Source organism: Heloderma suspectum, chromosome 2 (assembly GCF_057233095.1).
Source record: "Heloderma suspectum isolate Gila_16-S chromosome 2, 16-S_ref, whole genome shotgun sequence".
In the NCBI taxonomy this organism is placed as follows: domain Eukaryota; kingdom Metazoa; phylum Chordata; class Lepidosauria; order Squamata; family Helodermatidae; genus Heloderma; species Heloderma suspectum.
In genome coordinates, this window is record NC_139459.1 from 195,118,227 (window position 1) to 195,137,432 (window position 19,206).

The 19,206-nt window shown below is 43.1% G+C and overlaps 1 protein-coding gene across 3 annotated transcripts; it reads right to left on the reverse strand.

The window, feature by feature from the left end:
• Positions 1–1,493: 1,493 nt before the first annotated feature.
• LOC146353742 (transmembrane protease serine 12-like) lies at positions 1,494–16,268 on the reverse strand. Of its 3 annotated transcripts, none has more exons than XM_084837203.1 (5): positions 15,243–15,394; positions 12,787–12,988; positions 9,709–9,974; positions 6,219–6,361; positions 1,494–3,438 (listed from the first exon to the last, which is right to left on the reverse strand). In XM_084837203.1, exons 1-5 carry the CDS (start codon positions 15,343–15,345, stop codon positions 3,199–3,201), a joined length of 954 nt encoding a protein of 317 aa, XP_084693329.1. In that variant the 5' UTR covers positions 15,346–15,394; the 3' UTR covers positions 1,494–3,198. The 3 variants fall into 3 exon arrangements, with proteins under 3 accessions (XP_084693329.1, XP_084693331.1, XP_084693330.1); XM_084837205.1 differs by having other exon boundaries at positions 15,026–15,394; XM_084837204.1 differs by lacking the exon at positions 12,787–12,988 and having other exon boundaries at positions 15,243–16,268.
• Positions 16,269–19,206: the final 2,938 nt, after the last annotated feature.

Consider the following 19,206-nt stretch of genomic DNA (forward strand, 5'->3'; position numbering starts at 1 on the left):
TGTATCCCTTGGACAAGGGTGGGGATTGGCTATAATGGAGATAAATGAGGGCATGGAATGAAAAGGGATCCGTGAGGCAAGGGAGGAAGCGGATTGAGCACGACCGTCTTCAACTTCTGCTAGGGCGAAATCCCCCTCCATCTATTGAATACCTTGGCTTGGGCACCGTAGAGGCTGAGATAGGACAAAGCAATGAATGACTTTTTAGTCCTTCGTTTACGTCTTGTCAAATGGGAAGGCATATATTAACCAGGAACAGTGGCTTAGGACTGGCAGACTGACAATGGAACCAATTGCCTAGGGAGGTGTTGGGCTCTCCCACACTGGAGGCATTCAAGACGAGGGTGGACAGCCATCTGTCAGGGATGCTCTGACCTGGATTCCTGCATTCAGCAGGGGGTTGGACTCGATGGCCTTGTAGGCCCCTTCCAACCCTTCTGTTCTATGATTCTATGAACTGGCCCCTGTACATTTTGCTTCAGCAGTGACTTGCTTTGCGTGGTTTAGGAGCTCCACATGTTTAGCTCCATACCTTGAGTACTGTATAAACTGAGTATCCTGGAGGGCTTGAATCTTGTGCCCAGTAGTGCACGCTTATTTTTTGTGTATGTGACCCTCTGAGGAAAAATACCAACTTCAAGAACTGAAGTTTTCAGGGGTGTAGTATCACTTTGAAGACATCAGGTCAAGATACTATATTTTAATTCTTCCAACCCCCATTGTTGTTGACTGTTTTAAGCAAGGGTGTGGCCCTCCAGATGCGTTGGCCTACAACTCCCATAATCCTTTACCATTGGCTATGGTGACCAGGACTGAGGTGAATTGTGGTTCTCCAGATGTTTTAGCCTTCAAGTTGCCCACACATTTTCAAGTTTTGTCACTATTTTAAAGTTGGGGAGAAAAAAAATTTTTTGAGGCCCAGCATTGAGTGGAGACGCACTAGACTGGACAGTTGCTTTGACTGTCCTTTCCTTTTCCCAAAATGGCTTTGTGACTGCACCCCAATTTAGCATCTCCAGAGGCATTGGGGGGGGGGAAGGAGGGCAGTTGTAGTAATGCTTCTCCATTCAGTGCCAGGCCCAGCTTTAAACTGGGTAGGAAAGAGGGGTGATTGTGCTAATGTTTGATGAGCCCCATTTTTATGTCCAATATGAAGGTCAGACCCAGTACTGAACAGAAAAGGGCCAGAATACTGCTGTGATCATCCTCTCCATTCCTTCAAATGCCTTTGGCCCCCTGCATCCAAAGTATTATCTTTTGTGATGCTACATTAGGGGTCTGAAGGCATTTGAGGGGGGAAAAGAGAGTGGCCGCAGCAGCCGTTCAGCCTTACACTTTTCCACTCAGTGCTGGGCGCAACATTTTTTTTAAGTGGGGCTAGGCACATGAGCACAACCACGACCTCTCCTCCCATCTGGTAAACTTGAATCCCTCAAAACCGATGGAGTGTAGCCCCACCCCCAGCACGAGTCTTGTTGCTGGGTTTTATCCTGTCAGGTATGGGTTTTTTTATTATTAATGAACTTTCACATCTGCTTAGAAGGAAAATATGTTGTGCTAATTTTGTTGAACAACAACACAGTAGCAATTATTAAGGATGAATTTTCCAATACTTAAAAGCTCCAATTATTCAAATGCTATGGAACTAGTTGTGGATGGAACTCAATGTATTTACCTAAACGACCGATGCCCAAAATATTAACAGTGCAATCCTGTGCATGTCTACTTAGAAGTACATTCTATTGAATTTAATGGTGCTTACTCTCAAGAAGGTATAGGATTGCAGCCTAACTCTCATTTATAGGTTCTCACTGTTTTTCTACTTTAAGATGTAATCAAAGCAGCTGGGAGAGATTACACTGGAATTTCAAACATATTTGCACTCTAATGCAAAATATTTTATTTTTGTAAAATGCTGTGGGAAAGTATGGCAACATCAAGCACGTCACGTACATTTCTTCTAGAATTTAGGAATATATATATGGGATAGGATTGTTTGAATTCTGAAAATTATTAGCTACCTATTTGGATTAAAAAAAATCTATGCTAAATGAGTTTTCATAATTTAATTGTGTAATTTGTAGCCTACAAAACATATATGAAACTGAGCACTGCCTTTGGTATTCATAAGCTTTAAACTATATGTTTTTTAAAAAAATCTTCCGTTCATGGGGAGAGTAATATAACAGATTGGAAATGCTTGTTGTTGTTCAGTCGTGTCCGACTCTTCGTGACCCCATGGACCATAGCGTACCAGGCCTTCCTGTCCTGCGCTCTCTCTTGGTGTGCTCAAATTCATATTCATTGCATCGGTGATGCTATCTAGCCATCTCATCCTCTGCCGTCCCCTTCTCCTTTGCCTTCAATCTTTCCCAGCATCAGGGTCTTTTCCAGGGAGTTTTCTCTTCGCATTAGGTGGCCAAAATAGTTGAGCTTCAGTATCAGTCCTTCCAATGAGCAGTCAGGATTGATTTCCTTTAGGATGGACTGATTTGACCTCCTTGCAGTCCAGGGGACTTGTAAGAGTCTTCTCCAGCACCACAGCTCGAAAGCAGCAATTCTTCGGTGCTCAGCCTTCCTTATAGTCCAGCTCTCACAGCCATACATTACTACTGGGAAAACCATAGCTTTGATTATACGAACCTTTGAGTTGTTAAAAATAATGGATTGGATCCAGACAAAGTCACACTTGGGGCACAATCCTTGCTGGCTGGGGAATGCTGGGAGTTTTTCTTTCAAGACATGCATAGGATTGCACCCTTAGTTCCAGCTGGACTCAGTGGGCAGTATCCAATGCTGGCAGTTCGCCAGCACCCATTAGGTCCACTGACAGCAATGACACAATCAGAAACTAGCACTTCCTACAGCAACCCTGGAAACTCCAAAACTAGCCTCTTCAGAATTGGACACGTCAATGGATGTTCCATTCCTGAAATGCTAGTTTTCAGGGCTGCTGTAGAAAATGCTGGCTTTCCATTGCACTGGTGGTAATTCCTGGCAGTGCATGGGTAGAAATGGATACTGCCCGATGGAACTTAAGTTAGTAATCACTAACTTTGCATATTGATTTCAATGGTCGAAGTGCACCTAATATAGCCCAACTTAACGAATGTTGTTAAAGATACATGTTCACTTTTTAAATTTATTCTCCTTACAATCTAAGGTCATTCTAGTACAGTGGAAGGAAACTTTGTCTCTTCATAGAACAATATGGGAAATTATCCACACAACAATCAAAATGATCAGGACAAATCGAATGCTTGCAGTGGTGGTTTTGTTACGTAGATGTGAATTTATCCAACTTCTGTAATTTGCTGCACGTACATAGATTCCTGGATAGTTTGGCTTGCCACAGCCATAGCCAGAGCTGGTGATTCCTATCAGATAATACTTCCTGGTATCTGGGAAATAGCACATCAGAGGGCCACCACTGTCTCCCTGGAATATGGAAAACAAAAGATAATTTAAGTGTTATTTATGGCAGGTTTAACAAGCAGAGGGAATGTGATCTAGTAAATCTGAGTTATGCCTCTCATGAATCTTCAAAAGAAAATATGATTGTTTGGAAATATGAATGAATCTGGACATCCTGAACTGGATAACCTCACTTTGCTTATACTGCAAGAAGGTCAGTTTCAAACTTTGATGACTGATACTTTGGAATTCCAGCTACAAGTTCAATGAATTTACTCTAAAATTCAAGCTACAGACCCAAGGCATTATGTACACAACATTGAGAAGAGCAACACTCATCCTCTATTTCCAAGCTGTCTGTTTTGGATGGAAGCAAGTGTCCTGAAGTGGGAAAAACACATCCTTTCCTGTAAAGCTAGTCTGCTTTTACCCTATACACCCCAAGTCTCAGCTACTGCTAAGGTCTTAATTGAGGCAATGATTAAAAATAGTGTTGATGGGTTTTCAACTTCAACTGGAATTATGCTGTATCTTTATATGCATATTTTTTCAAATCTATATTAGAAATATACTCCCCTTTCCTATAACTCCCCTCTCCTTTTGTCTTATTTTTTCTTTAATTATGAGCAGGCGGACAAGGACTTTTTATTTTTGTACAGCGCCTAGGGCATATTAGGCACTTTTATGAATAACTAATGAGAAAAATGAAATTATGGTATTCATTCAATTTTAATGTGACACTTCTAAGGCTCATTTTATCATAAGTGATGTTAACTAATCTCAATTTCCCAAACTGACTATCTACTTTGGCATGTTATTTTGTTACAACTAGGGGCCAATCTACATTGTGCCCGCCATCGCAACCAAGTCGGGGTCCTGTCGGGTTAAACGCACTCGCATTAAAACGTGATTATCCACACTCATCGATTTTCCCTGTTGCGGTTCTTGATCGAATGCACAAGCTTGGTTCACACTTGAGAGCTGCGCTGTTTTCCTGCTCTTAAAGACAGCGGCTCTCACTGGAGGAGCAGAAACTCTCCCTGTTTCTGCTGATTCTCCACCCACTGTTCCTCTATCCGTGCGTGCACGTGTGTGTGTAGGGATGGTGCAAGCATCCTGTTGGGGCTTCCTGGTGAGAGCTTGTCCCTTGCTGCTGCCGCTGTAGCAGGTGGGGGTGGAGGGAAGAAGGAGGCACCTATCCTCTTCTCTCCCCCCCCACCTGCTGGAGGCCAGGGCGAGAGGCTGGGGAGTGTCTGCCGATGCTCTTTTCCCCACACCAGCCCTTTGCAGCCAGCGCGAGGAAGAAGGGTAGCGGCAACGGCACCCAGCACTTGTGTGGGGGGGGGGGGGCTGCTAGCTTCTTCGAAGACGGTGAGATGACATTGCATAGGTTCCTCGGCACTCAAAGCTTTATCACCAGCAAGGAAATGGCTGGAGGTGCCTGCTCTTGTCTGGTCTTGGAAGCTCACCAGAGTTGACTCTGGTCAGAATGTTGGATGGGAGACCACAAGGGAATCAGGCTTCCTGCAGTGAGCAGGGGGTTGTCCTCTCCCTTCAAATGACACTAACTTTTACCTCCTTCTATCCCCCGCTTTGGCTTTTTTTAAAAAAAAAATTAAGGATCACAACTGAGTGCCTTTACACATGCTGCCTCCCCCCCTTCTAGCTTAACTGGTGCTATAATGTTTTCTCGTGGCCCCAATTCTGGGCACTCACTCGGGAGTAAGCCACATTGAACTCAGTGGAACTTACTACTAAGTAGATGTAAGATCACCCTGTAAGTCTGCAAGCCTCGAGTAAGCCCCATAGGGTGCTCTGGAACAAAAGGGGACACTGCTTCTGAGCTTGGTGGGGTGGGGGATCAGAGGTGTCGCCCTTCATTGCAGGGAGGCATTTTACCCTCTGCTCCCTCCGATTGAGAAATGCAGAGGCAGGAGACGCTCAGGTTGGGGGGGGGGGGCTGCTTGCATCTTAGAAAACTGCCCAGTGAAGAAATTTATGCTTGTGCACGGGGAAATCAGGCTCGAGAAGGCCTATTCGTCGAATATTTGAAGAGCTGAAGAATCAAAGTTAACGCCTTTTTTTAAAATAAAGTTAACTACAGGGTGCTCTTATGTCTACTTAGTAGTAAGTTCCATTGAGTTCAATGTGGCTTTCTCCAGAGTGAGTGCCCAGGATTGGGGCACGAGAAAACATTACAGCACCAGTTAAGCTAGAGGGGGGAGGGGTGTGTAAAGGCACTCAGTTGTGATCCTTATTTTTTTTTTTTTTAAGCCAAAGCAGGGGATAGAAGGAGGTAAAAGTTAGTGTCATTTGAAGGGAGAGAACCCCCTGAAGCCTGATTCCCTTGCGGTCTCCCATCCAAAATTCTGACCAGGGCTGACCCAGCTGAGCTTCCCAGATCAGACAAGAGCAGGCACCTCCAGCCCTCAGCTGGTTGGTGATAAAACTTCCAGTGCTAAGGAACCTATGCTATCAGCAGCTGGAAGACCAGATGGGAGCATCTAGAGCTGTGATTGGACATGAGGGAAATACAAACACCGCAGTATATGGACAGGCGTGGGAGGGGACTACAACCTTATAAGGTAATGAACACGGATATCACGGTATTGAAAGCAGGAGCACAGAAGTGGGAAATTACGGACCCAATTCGAGGCAGGTCCAGCATAGTGTGAAAGATGAGCGGTGAAACCTTATTGGAAGCAGAAAAAAACGTATGTGCACATTGGCCCTAGGTAACAACCCAGTTTGAGCAAGCAGTCGCATGTTTTCAGTGTTTTGAAATGGAATTATCTTCATTTTACCTGGCAGCTATCAACACGGCCACTTGCAGAGCCAGCACACACCATATTCCATTTTACTGCCCCTCCATACCAATCATATCTGTTACAGATTTTCAGTGGGATAATCTCAACTTGAGCTTCTTGTAATATATGTTCATTTTTACCTGTAATGAAAACACAACCCAAAGCTGGAAGTATGCTTTTTTGTTTAATGGCCTGTAATGTACATTCCAATATGCAAAACTCCAATATGCACTGGAAGCACTCGAGCCAGTATAACTCTCCTAATGTACTAAATCTGCATCACCTGTGCAGAATTTAAATTAGTTGCCAAAATAAGGCTGAAGAGTTCCTTCTGGCCTCATGAAACTAGAAATTTTTATACAGCAACTAATGTAGAACTCAGCGTATACTCCCTTCTGCTCTTTCCCACAGTGCAACTTTTGAGCGTGTCTAGGTATAAAGATGGTGCAATGAGATCAGACCTGAGAGAGTTACAAGTCTCAATGTACCTAAATGAATTATTTGGTTAAGTGTCAGTGTATTTGTTTCAGCCAGTTGTAAACTGGTTGAACTATTTCACATCCATACATTATGACCTGGTTTGCACATAACACTAACCATAGTTTATTTTACTCATAGGTTGTTGTGATATGTGAATCCAACCATACTAACAGACTGGTTTGTTAACCACAAGCAACCTAGAAAGAGAATCTATGGGTTGTTGTTAACCTGGTTCGCACATAACGAAAACCCATAAGTTTAAAAACCAATGGGTTGTTGGGAATGTGCGAACATCTCTGTTGGGTTGCAAACTCTGGGTTGTTGAAACCATGGCTTGTTACATGTGAGCCCAGAACCATGGATTCTTTTGCCAAGCTACAGAGATGGAAGGCAAGAGTAGTAAAAAACCCCATCCATTCTACATGCCAGCACTGCAAAGGCATTTGGGATACAGGGAGGGAACAGGCAAAGGAAGAGGCAAATAACGCAGGGTTGAGAAAACAGAACACGGCTTAATCATCTACCACACGTAGACATGGTTCATACAAGTTGCTTCTGTTTTCTGTAAAATGTTCTACACAGCTTTTTAGCACACACATCAATGATCATCATATAATGTGTGAGAGTATTTTATACTATGTGTAGATGGGAACTGTTTGGTTTTTGAGTGGCTTTAGGTGGCGGAATTTTAACGTTTTAATACAGAAAGGATTTTTGAAATGTTATATATAGGAACAGGGTGTTATCTGTAAGAATTTTTAATGTCAACATTTGGTTTGATTTATAGCTCCTGAGGAAGGAAGTAATCCAAAACACATAGAGCACAATAAAAAAAATTTCTCGAGCACCAGAGCCTGTCTCCCCCTTCTTCACCGTCAGTCTACGGTGTTCTTTCTCTCTTCACTTCTGCAAAGATCTATGGGAAATGCTTGCTAAAACTGTAAAAGTTGAAGAGATAGCTGTAAAAGATGTTGAGTGGTTACAGGAACAAAACTGGAATAAATTATACATTAAAAATACATTATGCAATATGAGAGAAATTATGCAAATAGTTCAATGTCCAAAATTAATGCAGGTTGCAGAATGCACCTTTTTTGATGCTGAACTTGGATTGCATAGGGGCAGGATTTTAATTTTCGTTTTTGCATGGAGTACGCATAGTCCTGGTTTTACAAGTTATTTATTGTTGAGTTGACTAACGAGGTGTTTAAAATGCTGCAATTTTTCAAAGGTATGTAATTTTTAAAATATCTATCAGTTCAACAAAAGACATTTCTGCTATGACTCTCATTGACCCGGTTCATAGAAAACGGCAGCGATTCTTGGGTTGTTTAACCCAGGAATTGCTGCTGGTGAATAAAGCGATGAGCCACACACTCATCATTTACGTTTTCTGTTAACACCCAAGAATCACCACGTTCCTGGGTTGTTTCATGATGTGTGAACCCAGAAAACTCTGGGTTAACTCAGAGTTGTTTAATCCAGAGTAAATCCAAAGTTATTCCATAGTTTCCGGGTTCAGATGTCACGAAACAACCCAGGAATGGGCTCCTGGGTTGTTAACTGAAAACTAAAGCAATGACCATGCAGTTTATTGCTTCACTTGCTGGGGGCAATTCCTGGGTTAAACAACCCAGGAATTGCTGCCTATGACATTACTTGTCTGTATATAGTAAGTCTATGGTTATGGTTGCATACTCCTGTTATATCTCTTGAGTTTTATGGTATTTCTATGGTGAGAGAGGGATTAAGTGGCAGGAAGAATGATGGATTTGCATATGTGAGCTGATTGCCTGAGTGAAGGGGGGGTGAAGTGTGTGTGCTATATAAACTATGTGCTTTGCTTGAGAGAGTCAGATAGAGATAGTGAGGGATATGAGATAGCGATGAGATAGATTTGAGGGGATATGATCAGAGATAGCGGTGAGATAAGTTTGAGGGATGGTTTAGATCAGAGTTAGGATTCAGGAGAGTCAGGATTTTAGGATTGAGAACGGTGGGGGAGGCGGTCTGTGGGGATTTGTGAAGTGATTGTTTGAGAGTGTGATCTAGAGAACATATATTGATAAAGCCATTAAGAGTTACCTGTTTAATATTCAACAACTTATTTGCTGTAGTTAATAAAGTTTATTCGTTTAACCAAATTCTACTCCTGCTCTTGACTCCGTAAAGGGAAGGCATAAAGGGAACAATACAAGGTTATAAGTAGTCTGTGTGCCCCCACAGATAGAAAACAGAGTAAAGGTCTTGGTGGCCTTAAAGGTCTTGGTGGCAGCGTGGTTGTGTGTGAGGAAGGTGAGAAAGGCCTTAGAGAAGGGGAATTCTCACTAGAAGGCAGGAATGCCACACTGCCATGTGTGACCTGGGTCATTCAATGGGATTAAAACAGCAAGTGCTCTGAAAAGAGGAAATCTAACCAGTTTGCTCATGCCTACGCAGTAAGGAGCCCGAGAACAAGGTGAGACCACTTTGAAAAAATTGCTTTCTCCTTTAAAATTGCTTCCATTGATTGCTATTAAGAGGTGGCTAGGAAGAGCCATGTTTTAAAGTTCAGTACCCATAAAAGGTAATGAGCAAGAATCATTTCATATGTTACACAGTTATGGTCTACACAGTTATGGATTCCTGCATTGAGCAGGGGGTTGGACTCGATGGCCTTGTAGGCCCCTTCCAACCCTACTATTCTATGATTCTATACACCTAGAATGTTTTAAGGGTCCTTCTAAAAATATAAGGTGTGATTGAAAAAATGTATATATTACCATGACTGGCAGTAGCTCCCTATTGGGAATACACTTGTAGGCAGATGTTTCCCTTTTCATAACATGAAATCACCCAAAATACTTACAGCAAAGAAGCTTTCTTACTGCCCAATCCTATTTGTGTTTACTCAGAATTGCACTGAATGCAATGGGACTTACCTCCATTTGTGCATAGGACTACAGCCAGAGATCACTAAACTAATTCTTAACAATAGATTCGTTTAAAGGAAAAATAAAAGATTTACCATTCTCTGTCGTGTACCCCCATCCACTTATGTAACATGGGGTCTTATCAGTCAAGGGAAGAGGAGTGTCTGGTAAGCAGATGGGCTGGATATAGTCATTGTACTTGACAAACGTGATTAGTCTAAACAAGGCAATATCATTTTCAAAGGTTACCAAATCATAATCAGAATGGACCATAATAGCTCTGACTTGGTGCTTTACAGTATGAGAGTGATCTTCATAAAGATGATGCAAGCCAATCACAGCCCTCCAAATCTCTGGGTTTCTAGAACAAAAGAAAACACATTGTAGAGTCAATGAATACCACAGAATTGCTACCTCAAAGATTTTTGAGACTTAACAGCAATGCAAGGTCAAAACATGCACAATAAATACTTCTAACAAGTCTGGAATTTCTTCATGGCACATCCTGCAGTAAATATAGCAACATTATGATTTTTCCTATCATATGTCCTTTCCTATATGAAAGATTCCTACGTCTTTCAGTAGGAGATTGATTTTTATGATGCCAATTATCCTCTTTGGAATGTCGGTTCAGAATCAAGAAAGTGGTTCTTTTCAGAAACTGGTAAGAAGACAATATGACAGGAAAAAACATGGAAGATTGTCCATGGATACAAAGAACTGCACAAATAATTTTGCCTGTCCACAGGGGGTTTGGGCTTGCATTTCTTGAATAGCAGCCATCCTAGGTGCATGCAAACCTCTTGAAACAGAAGAGTTGCATAAACAATGTGTGATTCAGCATGGGCACCTGGTGTTAATGGTGGAAGCTATAATTTGAAAAAGGAAAGAATGCTGCTCTCACTTATATTCTAAAATAGGTTAAATAATGTTCCACAGCATGAGACTTTCAAAACCTGAAACTATGGTCAAAAGACAGGATCCTTCTGATGCTAAATCCTCTAGCTGTGTTACAAATGCTATAAAGTACCCATGATGTTGGTTAACAGTGGCTCATTAAGATGGCTTTAATCAATTAATTAAGATGGCATTGATCTGAAGGGGTCCCTAGAAATGTTTGCAGCAAATTGAAGGTGGGGGGTGGGAGTGCTTCGGGAGGGCAAAAAGGAGGAGAAAAATGAGTTTATTTTGGGGAGTGGGGCAGGAGAATGTCTTGTAGCTTTGGGGGATGATTTTCCCACTTCAATCACTGATCAGGCTAGCTGTCATGTTTCTGCACAATGCTCAGTTAAAATGATGCTACATCATGACACAATGTTATTCCAGCCAAGGCATTTTGGGGGAACATGGCATCCCACCTGGCCAGTTGCAACAGTTCTGCTCTGCTTGAAGCAGACAGGAAAACTGTTTTAATTCATAAAGGGGGGCTGGGAGAGAAAGATACTGCTGCTTTTACAGGTAAGCTACCATCCCTTCAATGTCCTCCTGAATCCCCAAGAGAATCAAGAAAATGCCCTCCTACTTCTGCAGCCTACAGATGGGGTTGTTTTAAAGCACTATAAACAATCTGAAGCAATCCAAACAGAAGGCCATGCCACTGTTTCTATTCAGCCTTTGAAATAGCCCCCTAATCCCTGGACCCATTACTGCAACTAAGCCAAACTACATGTAACTGCAATAACAGCATATTCTTCCAGTCTTTACTCCTGCATCTCGTGTACGTGTGTGAAAAATAATACTGACCAGACGTCATTTTTATTTCTCTCTCTGTTTTGCAAAGAGACAAATACTACCCAACTAAAGGTGGTCATACGTAGTTTCAGTCATCTTAACTTACTGCATTCCCCACATAAAAATTAGCCTGCCTGAAATCGGAAACTATTCTGTCTGATAGAACAAGCTTCCCTCAGCAAAAATGACTGTTTTGTAGAAATACACTCTTTACTAGAAACAAAACTTTCTTCTCTAACATAAGGACTCAGCTGGATGCATTGTACAATTCAGATTGTCTGATCATAAAAACGCATTATTTGCAGTACTCCTATAATCCTAAAGCACAGAACCCATGGTTTAAACAGGGCTTACTCCTACATTTTCAGAACCAATACATAGAAAGTGATGCTACTACTGACATTATTTAAACCTTGGGAGAAGCGCAAGAAAGCAGTATGCACAGAACACGGACAGGAAGATGGACTATAAATCTGAGTAGTTTCTATATATTCAGGAGACTCGATAGGTATGCATATGTAATTAGATCTGTAAATTAAAAAAAAACTTTTTTTAAACCAAAGCAACTTGACAACAACCCATGAGCTTCCAGGCATGGCTGAATCTTGAGGTTTTAGTTGGAAGGAGAACAAGGGCCTGATCATTTCCCTAGAGAACATCCAAAGAGTTGGGAAGGTGGGGAAATAGACAGTAATAAAATGGAGAGCTGGGTGTAATAGTTAATGTATATTTTACTTAGGATAATTTTTGACTCTTCGTCTCTTGGTCTCCAGTAAGTTAAGAGAGGGGGTTGGGTTTTTTTGGAGTCCAGTACTTTTTAAGACTGGGTTTATTTAATTTATTTTTGAGATCTGAATCTCTGGAGACCAGTTATGTGTATGGATGGGATAAATTTATTTCATTTCTATACTGCCCAATAGCTGAAGCTCTCTGAGTGGTTCACAAAAATTAAAACCACAATCCTCCACAAAAATTAAAACCACAATCCTCCACAAAAATTAAAACCACAATCCTCCACAAAAATTAAAACCACAATCCTCCACAAAAATTAAAACCACAATCCTCCACAAGTACTGAGGTGCGTACAGCTCCTCAGCAGGCTGTGAGCAGAGCAGTGGTCATCTTCATCATTCTTACCTCAGTGCAAGCATGCATGGCTCTCATTCGGATTGGGACCATGGCTCTCTGGGGCATGCAAGTTTAAAACTTTCCACTACACCTTTTTATTTTTTGCACATTTCCACCCCCCTCGCGGAGCGCTGTAGTCTTGATCCAACTTGAGATGAAGGGCTAAGGAACAGGAAGGAAGTGGGAACATATGCAGTGCAGAACAGAAGGTGTTCATGTTCTACATCCTGACTTGTGGATTTCAAAATTCAACTGATACATGTTCCTCAGACTTAAAACTGATAGAAAAGTATTTAGAACTGAAAGATACGTACACATATTTTTTAATGCAGTGCGCTGCTGTCAGCACTGAGTTGTTATTAATTAAAGATCCACCACATATATGGCGATATCCTGCACTGATGTCGTAAACTTGAAGACTAACTTGCCACGGCCATGCCCCAAGCTGTGCATCATGACCACCTATAATCCGAGTTCCCATTGCTAACTCCTCCAAAACAGGCCTTGTGCCACATTCTAGAAATCAAAACACAGTTATATTGGTGAGATGCAATGCTTTTAAACATCCCATAATATATAGCAGCATTCAGCAATAACACAATAAAAGTAGATCTGAAAAGCCATTGTTTTAAACTGATCAGTCTGGCATAGCAGTTCTGTTACTGGATCATCTTCTGCTGGAGCGATAAAGCAAGGCTGAATTATTCGGTGGACCTCTGTATCATCAACCCCCATTATCACAAGTTGGTCCAGAAGAATCTACCAGATTGTTTGACTGAAGGAATAACAGGGAGCATGATTTAAGGATGCTGCCCCAACTTAGAACAGATTGGGGAATCAATGAGACTTATATATGCTTCATTTTTGCTGGATCATTCACATTGTTTGGAAATCCCAAATAATATCTGCTGTTAATGGAACTTACTTCCATGTAAATATGCTTAGGATAACATCATGTTCAATCATGTGCATGTCTTAACCCTACTCCTGTGATTTTACAAGCCACCTTTTTAAACTTATAGAGTGTGCAGATATAACAATGGCTCCTTACAAACTATGCTGTGCAGATACAGAGAGTAAAGTTGACTTTCTTTACAGATATTAAGATTTCTGTAGAAAAAAAGAGGTGAGCAGGAAGGATTACACCTCTGCTTGACAGTATTTTAAAGTAACCATTGTGATTTCTATATGCATACATCCTTCATATCTGACACACTGTGCTTGTATTTTGTACTTGTTCTATGTACCAGAGATCAAAAAGTTAAAAGCCACTTCCAAGGAACACACATTATGGTTTTCCTCCATTGAGACAAACTGTTTTAAGGAATTTTTAAAAACCATACACACCATCATGTGTGAGAAAATACCAGTGGTGCACTGATGGCTGGATCTCAGGGCTAACATCTAGGACCCACAGCTGGGCACCCCCAAATGAGCACCCAGAGAGTGGCAGGTGATGGGGCAGCAGCAAACAGGCTCAGCATCAGCACCTGGGCTGGCATGGGCATGCCATGGCTCACTGGGGTTGGCACTGCTTGCTGCTGGATCTTCTTTCTTATTCTTAAAAACATGTTAAAGTCAGGGGTAGCCAAGTATGCATGAACATGGTTACAGATACTCATTTTATTTACACTTTTTGAAATATACTAATGGTGCTTATTCCCAAGTAAATGTGTCAGGCTACAACAGGGCAGCAGAAGCAAATTCTATTTTATTCCTGTAGTCTTGTAATGGTGCTATGATTTCAGTGAGCTTAAAATGCAAAATTGCACATTCTTGGAGTCTTCCTTTCTTTCTTAGTCAGGGGGCTGATAAACAGGGTTTTGCTTTGTTTTTTGGCTTTAAAAGATCAGGAATAAAGAAGCAGTTGTAAAGCATGGAGTGCCTGGGTGGGGGAGCTAACCCCACAACCCTTTTGTTGCTGTTGTTCAGTCGTGTCCGACTCTTCGTGACCCCATGGACCATAGCATGCCAGGCCTTCCTGTCCTCCGCTCTCTCCCGGAGCGTGCTTAAGTTCATATTAATTTCTATCTATCTACCTAACTGAATTTTCAAACCAGATCCATGTCAGCGGGCGGAAATCCCAGTAATTGTAGATCCCACTAATCTCAGTGGGACAGACTTCCAACGACATCGCACAGCGGACTCCCGCCAAGACGTGATTGGAACTAAAAAGTAAAGGTAAAGGTGTCCCCAACCAGTCGTGTCCGACTCTAGGGTGTGGTGCTCATCTCCATTTCTAAGCCGAAGAGCCAGAGCTGTCTGAAGACGCTTCCGTGGTCATGTGGCCGGCATGACTGAACACGCCGTGCATGGAACGCTGTTACCTTTCCCGCCAAAGCGGTACCTATTTATCTACTTGCAATTTCTTGCTTTCGAACTGCTAGGTTGGCAGGAGCTGGGACTGAAGACGGGAGCTCACTTCGTCACGCGGCACTCGGGTCTCGAACTGCTGTCTTGCTGACCTTCCGGTCTGCAGGTCAGCGTCTTAACCACTAAGCCACCACTCTGTTAACACTGGAATGGAATGGGGGTGGGGATGCGCCTACGCACTTGCACGCCGACGTCACCCGCTCATACTAGAAGCTGCCGGCATTAGTAATTATGGCGAGGGGGCCGCCCCGTGCGCAGGCGCACGTCGTCCCGCGGCCCCGGCGGCGTGCTGGCGATCGCCGAGCGTGGGGGCCTGCCCAGGCCGGGCCCCGTCGACGCTTTCCCGCCGGTGTGGAGCGCCCAGCACAGCGCGGGGGGCGGGGGAAGCCGCGCTCACCGTCTGTGGGGATCAGCGAGGGCAGGGCGGTCGACGGGCCTCTGCCCAGCAGCACTAGGAGCGCCCAGAAGCAAGAGGGTGCGGGGCAAACACAGCGCCGCATCGTCCGTCGAGGAGACAAGATGGCGGCCCGGCGCCCCGCCTTCCCCCTCGGCTGCGCGGACGCTCACCGTCACGTGACGCTGGGCAAAAGGGTCACCTCGTTGATCGTAGCTCATTGCTAGTCTTATATCCCTTGAACAAAGTGGGGTCTATACCGGAGATAAAAGAGGGCACGGAACGAGGACAGGGTCTGTGAGGCGGGCGGAAGCAGGCTGGCTCTTTGCGAAACTGATAGGACAAAGCAAAAAAGCCTCTGAAAGCCTTCAAAATATGAGATCAGATGAACTGAACAGTAGGTGGAACTTAAAATTCCTGCACATTTTTATATCCTAAACGTTCATTGAATATGGTTCTTAGCTTCAGGAAAGAGTATTGGGGTACTTTAAATTACATGTGCCTTAACGTTCAGCGATTTTATCTTGTATCTTTTTGGCAGAACAGGTTTTGTGTGTGTTTTTCTTTAACCATAACCAGTTTATTAAATCTCCCTACCCTCCTTTCATTTTCTTCAGGTATGTGAATTTTGCCTTGCACAAGCAGGAAAACATATTTGACAAACACAACTAGGGTGACCAGCTGCAAAGGGCAGGGCAGGGCAGGGTAATGGCTTCAATACCTTTAATAGCAGTGTAGGAAAGGGAATTTTGAAAAGTGAGGCTTGTCCTGGATGTGTGAGAAGAGCTATACCTGCAAAAATGCCTTCTACACAACTATTATTGTTGCATCCACTTACTTGGGACTCAGACTTAGTTTTGAATGACCTTACATACGATTTGGGGGCACAGCTCCTGGAGCCCTGGCCTCCTTTGCATCAGGTCAACCTATAACCCAAGGACAATTGACGTATATACATATCTCAAGAGTTTATTGCACACCTTTCCCCACTAAGGTGAGCCTCATACATTGTAAACAGGGAGAACACCTATTTGCAAAAATAAGAAAAAAACCTATGTAACTAGAATGTTAGATGTTTTGTTATTGTGAATATTTTTGTTATAATTACTTTTTGTGTTCGTATTTTATGGTTGTATCAATAAAGATTGACTCTGTGTGTGTTGATTTCTATCCCATCTTTACTATTCAGAAAAACACCCAAAATGTCTTGCATCAATAATAAAGCAAAAACAAAAAACACCCCTAAACATAAAAACAAAACATTAAAGCAGGATATTAGATATTCAAACAATACTGCACAATAGAAAATTCAAGCAAAGACAGGCTGAAGGCTTGCTGAAACCAGTGGCAGAACACTAGTAAAAGGGGGACCAACCAAGGGAGTTCCATATTATTTTAAATTATTGTTAGTATAGCACTTGTGAGAGAAATGGAAGCTCACTTGGTCTAGGATAAAAATCTTACATAGAACCTAGTTGGATTACACACAGTGGAGAAGCAGGGGCTTTAAGACGCCAGGAAGGCTAAGGATCAAAACAGAGAGGCAAAGAGACAAATGAAGTATAAATACTCTAACCAGCCAGATCCCTAGTTTATTTATTTATTGCATTTATACTCCGCCTTTTTTCATCTTGCAAGGAACCCAAGGCGGCTTATATTATCCTCTCCATTTTATCCTCGCAACAACAACCCTGTGAGGTGGGTTGGGCTGAGAGTCTGTGACTGGCCCAAAGTCACCCAGTGAGCTTCCATGGCTGAGTGGGGACTAGAACCCGGATCTCCCGGCTCCTAGTCCAACAGTCTTGCCACTACACCACACTGGCTCTCTAAAGTTTCTAGTTAAACTCTTAAAGAGCCTTTGGGCAACATAGGGTACAATCCTATGGAATAGTTGGTTACCTCCACACTCGGAGGCTGCCGACTTTCCAATGCAGGGCAGACAGAGTACGGAGGGGATCCTCTCCATGCTGCAGCTGCCCTGGATCTGAGGCTACGTGGCTGATTTTGGCAGGGAAGTGTAACAGCGCTTCTGTGGTTTCCACCGTCACCCTAGGAATGCCCTGGTCACCTGCTCCACACTGCTCTTACAAGCGTGGAACCAGGGATGAACTGCTGCACCCATGAGGTGGTGTGGGAGGGGAATCAGGTTTCTGGGAACCAAGCTTAGAGCACTGGCTCCAAGCTCAGCTCCCAGAAACCAAAAACTCCTGTGACCATCTAGACACTGTCTAGCAGCCATAGGATTACACCCTTAAATACATATTTGTAGCATAATCTTGTGGATCAGAGTTCACTTCATCAAGTGTGTGATGTATTTACTGCAGCAGACATGTGCAACCTAAGCATGTTAATTTAAAAGTCTAATTTAACTCAGTGGAACTTCCTAATAAGTGTGCCTAGAACTGCACCATTACACACTTACCTACTATCTCCTATGCTAGTGTGTGTAAAAATGTCTACACATTGCTTTTTGCTGCCCCCCACCAACCCATCTTCCTTCAAACACAGGCTTGAGTACTCTACAGACTTCATGTTCTGAACTGTGCACAGACCAAGGTGGAAATGACCAAATCGAGAAGAAGTTGATGCAAGTCCTCTACAGGGGCTGCTATGAAAGATGCCAATTCAGGCCCATGTTTGGGTTAGGCCAAGTGCCCCCAACATGGGGGGCGGGGCAGCTGCAGACTTTTCAAATATGTTTTAATTTTTTTCCATTTTTAAATCTATGAAATGCATACAACTTTCTAGCAATTATACATAGGCTTCAACAAAAGCTGACCAAATACCCAAATAAGTATCCATTTGAAGGTAGCATCTACATGCCACCTGTTCAAATATTGAAAGTGTAAGTTCCTCAATCCATTGCATTATAGGAGGTGAGTATTTATCTTTCCAATGTTATAGTATCAGACTTTTAGTAGTCAAAAGGTCACGGAGAATCCATTTATGCTGACCATTAATTTGCATGAAGTAAGTAAATAATTGTAAAGTGTGTACATCACTGAATATTAAAGGCTGTTCCAGTACAAAGGGAGCATTGTGTGGCACAGAGTGGTAGGCGACAGTATTGCAACTGAAACTCCCCACGACCTGAGTTCGATCCCAGCAGAAGCCGGGTCTCAGGTAGCTGGCTCAGGTCGACACAGCCCTCCATCCTTCCGAGGTCGGTAAAATGAGTACCCAGCTTGCTGGGGGAAAGGTAGCCACGACTGGGGAAGGCAATGGCAAACCACCCTGCTATAGTCTGCCATGAAAACGCCAGCGAAAGCAGCATCCTTCTAGGAGTCGTCAGTGACTTTGTGCTTGCACAGGAGGAACCTTTCCTTCCAGTACAAAATTTGTGTGTTAATAACCTCTTAAAAAGAAGCAGCTACTGGACATTGCCAAAACATATGTTTAAAAGAAGCATTAGCTGTATTGTACCACCAACAATTAGACAATCACTCATTAAAGAGACACTGCAGTGTCCAATAGACATGAAACAAAAGTTTTTGCTGAATAAAACTCGGCCTAAGATACATGACGTAGACACCAAAGCAGCGAGCCACTGATTAGGCATTTTGTGAGCAGTTTCTCAAATTCCTAAATGTGCCCATAAGTCCAAAAAGGGTGGGGAGCCTTGGCTTAGACTTCATTGAAAGTTTGTGGTCAGTATAGATAACTATAGTTGCCCAGAAAGTAGGGATGTACGAAACACCTGGTTTTGTCCAGGGACAACCGGGGTGGGAGGGGGGCGCTCCGTCCCTCCCCCCGAAATCCTCCCTGGCCGACTGCGGAACCACTGGCCAGGGCGTCCCTGTCTTTTGCCATGATAGGCTACGTAAATATACACGTAGCCTATTACGGCAAAAGAGAGGGACGCAAATGGCGTAGCGGCCGCCATTTGCGTTCCTGCCTATTGCTATGATAGGCTACGTGTATATTTACGCAGCCTATCATGGCCTCCGCAGGGACGCAAATGGCGGCA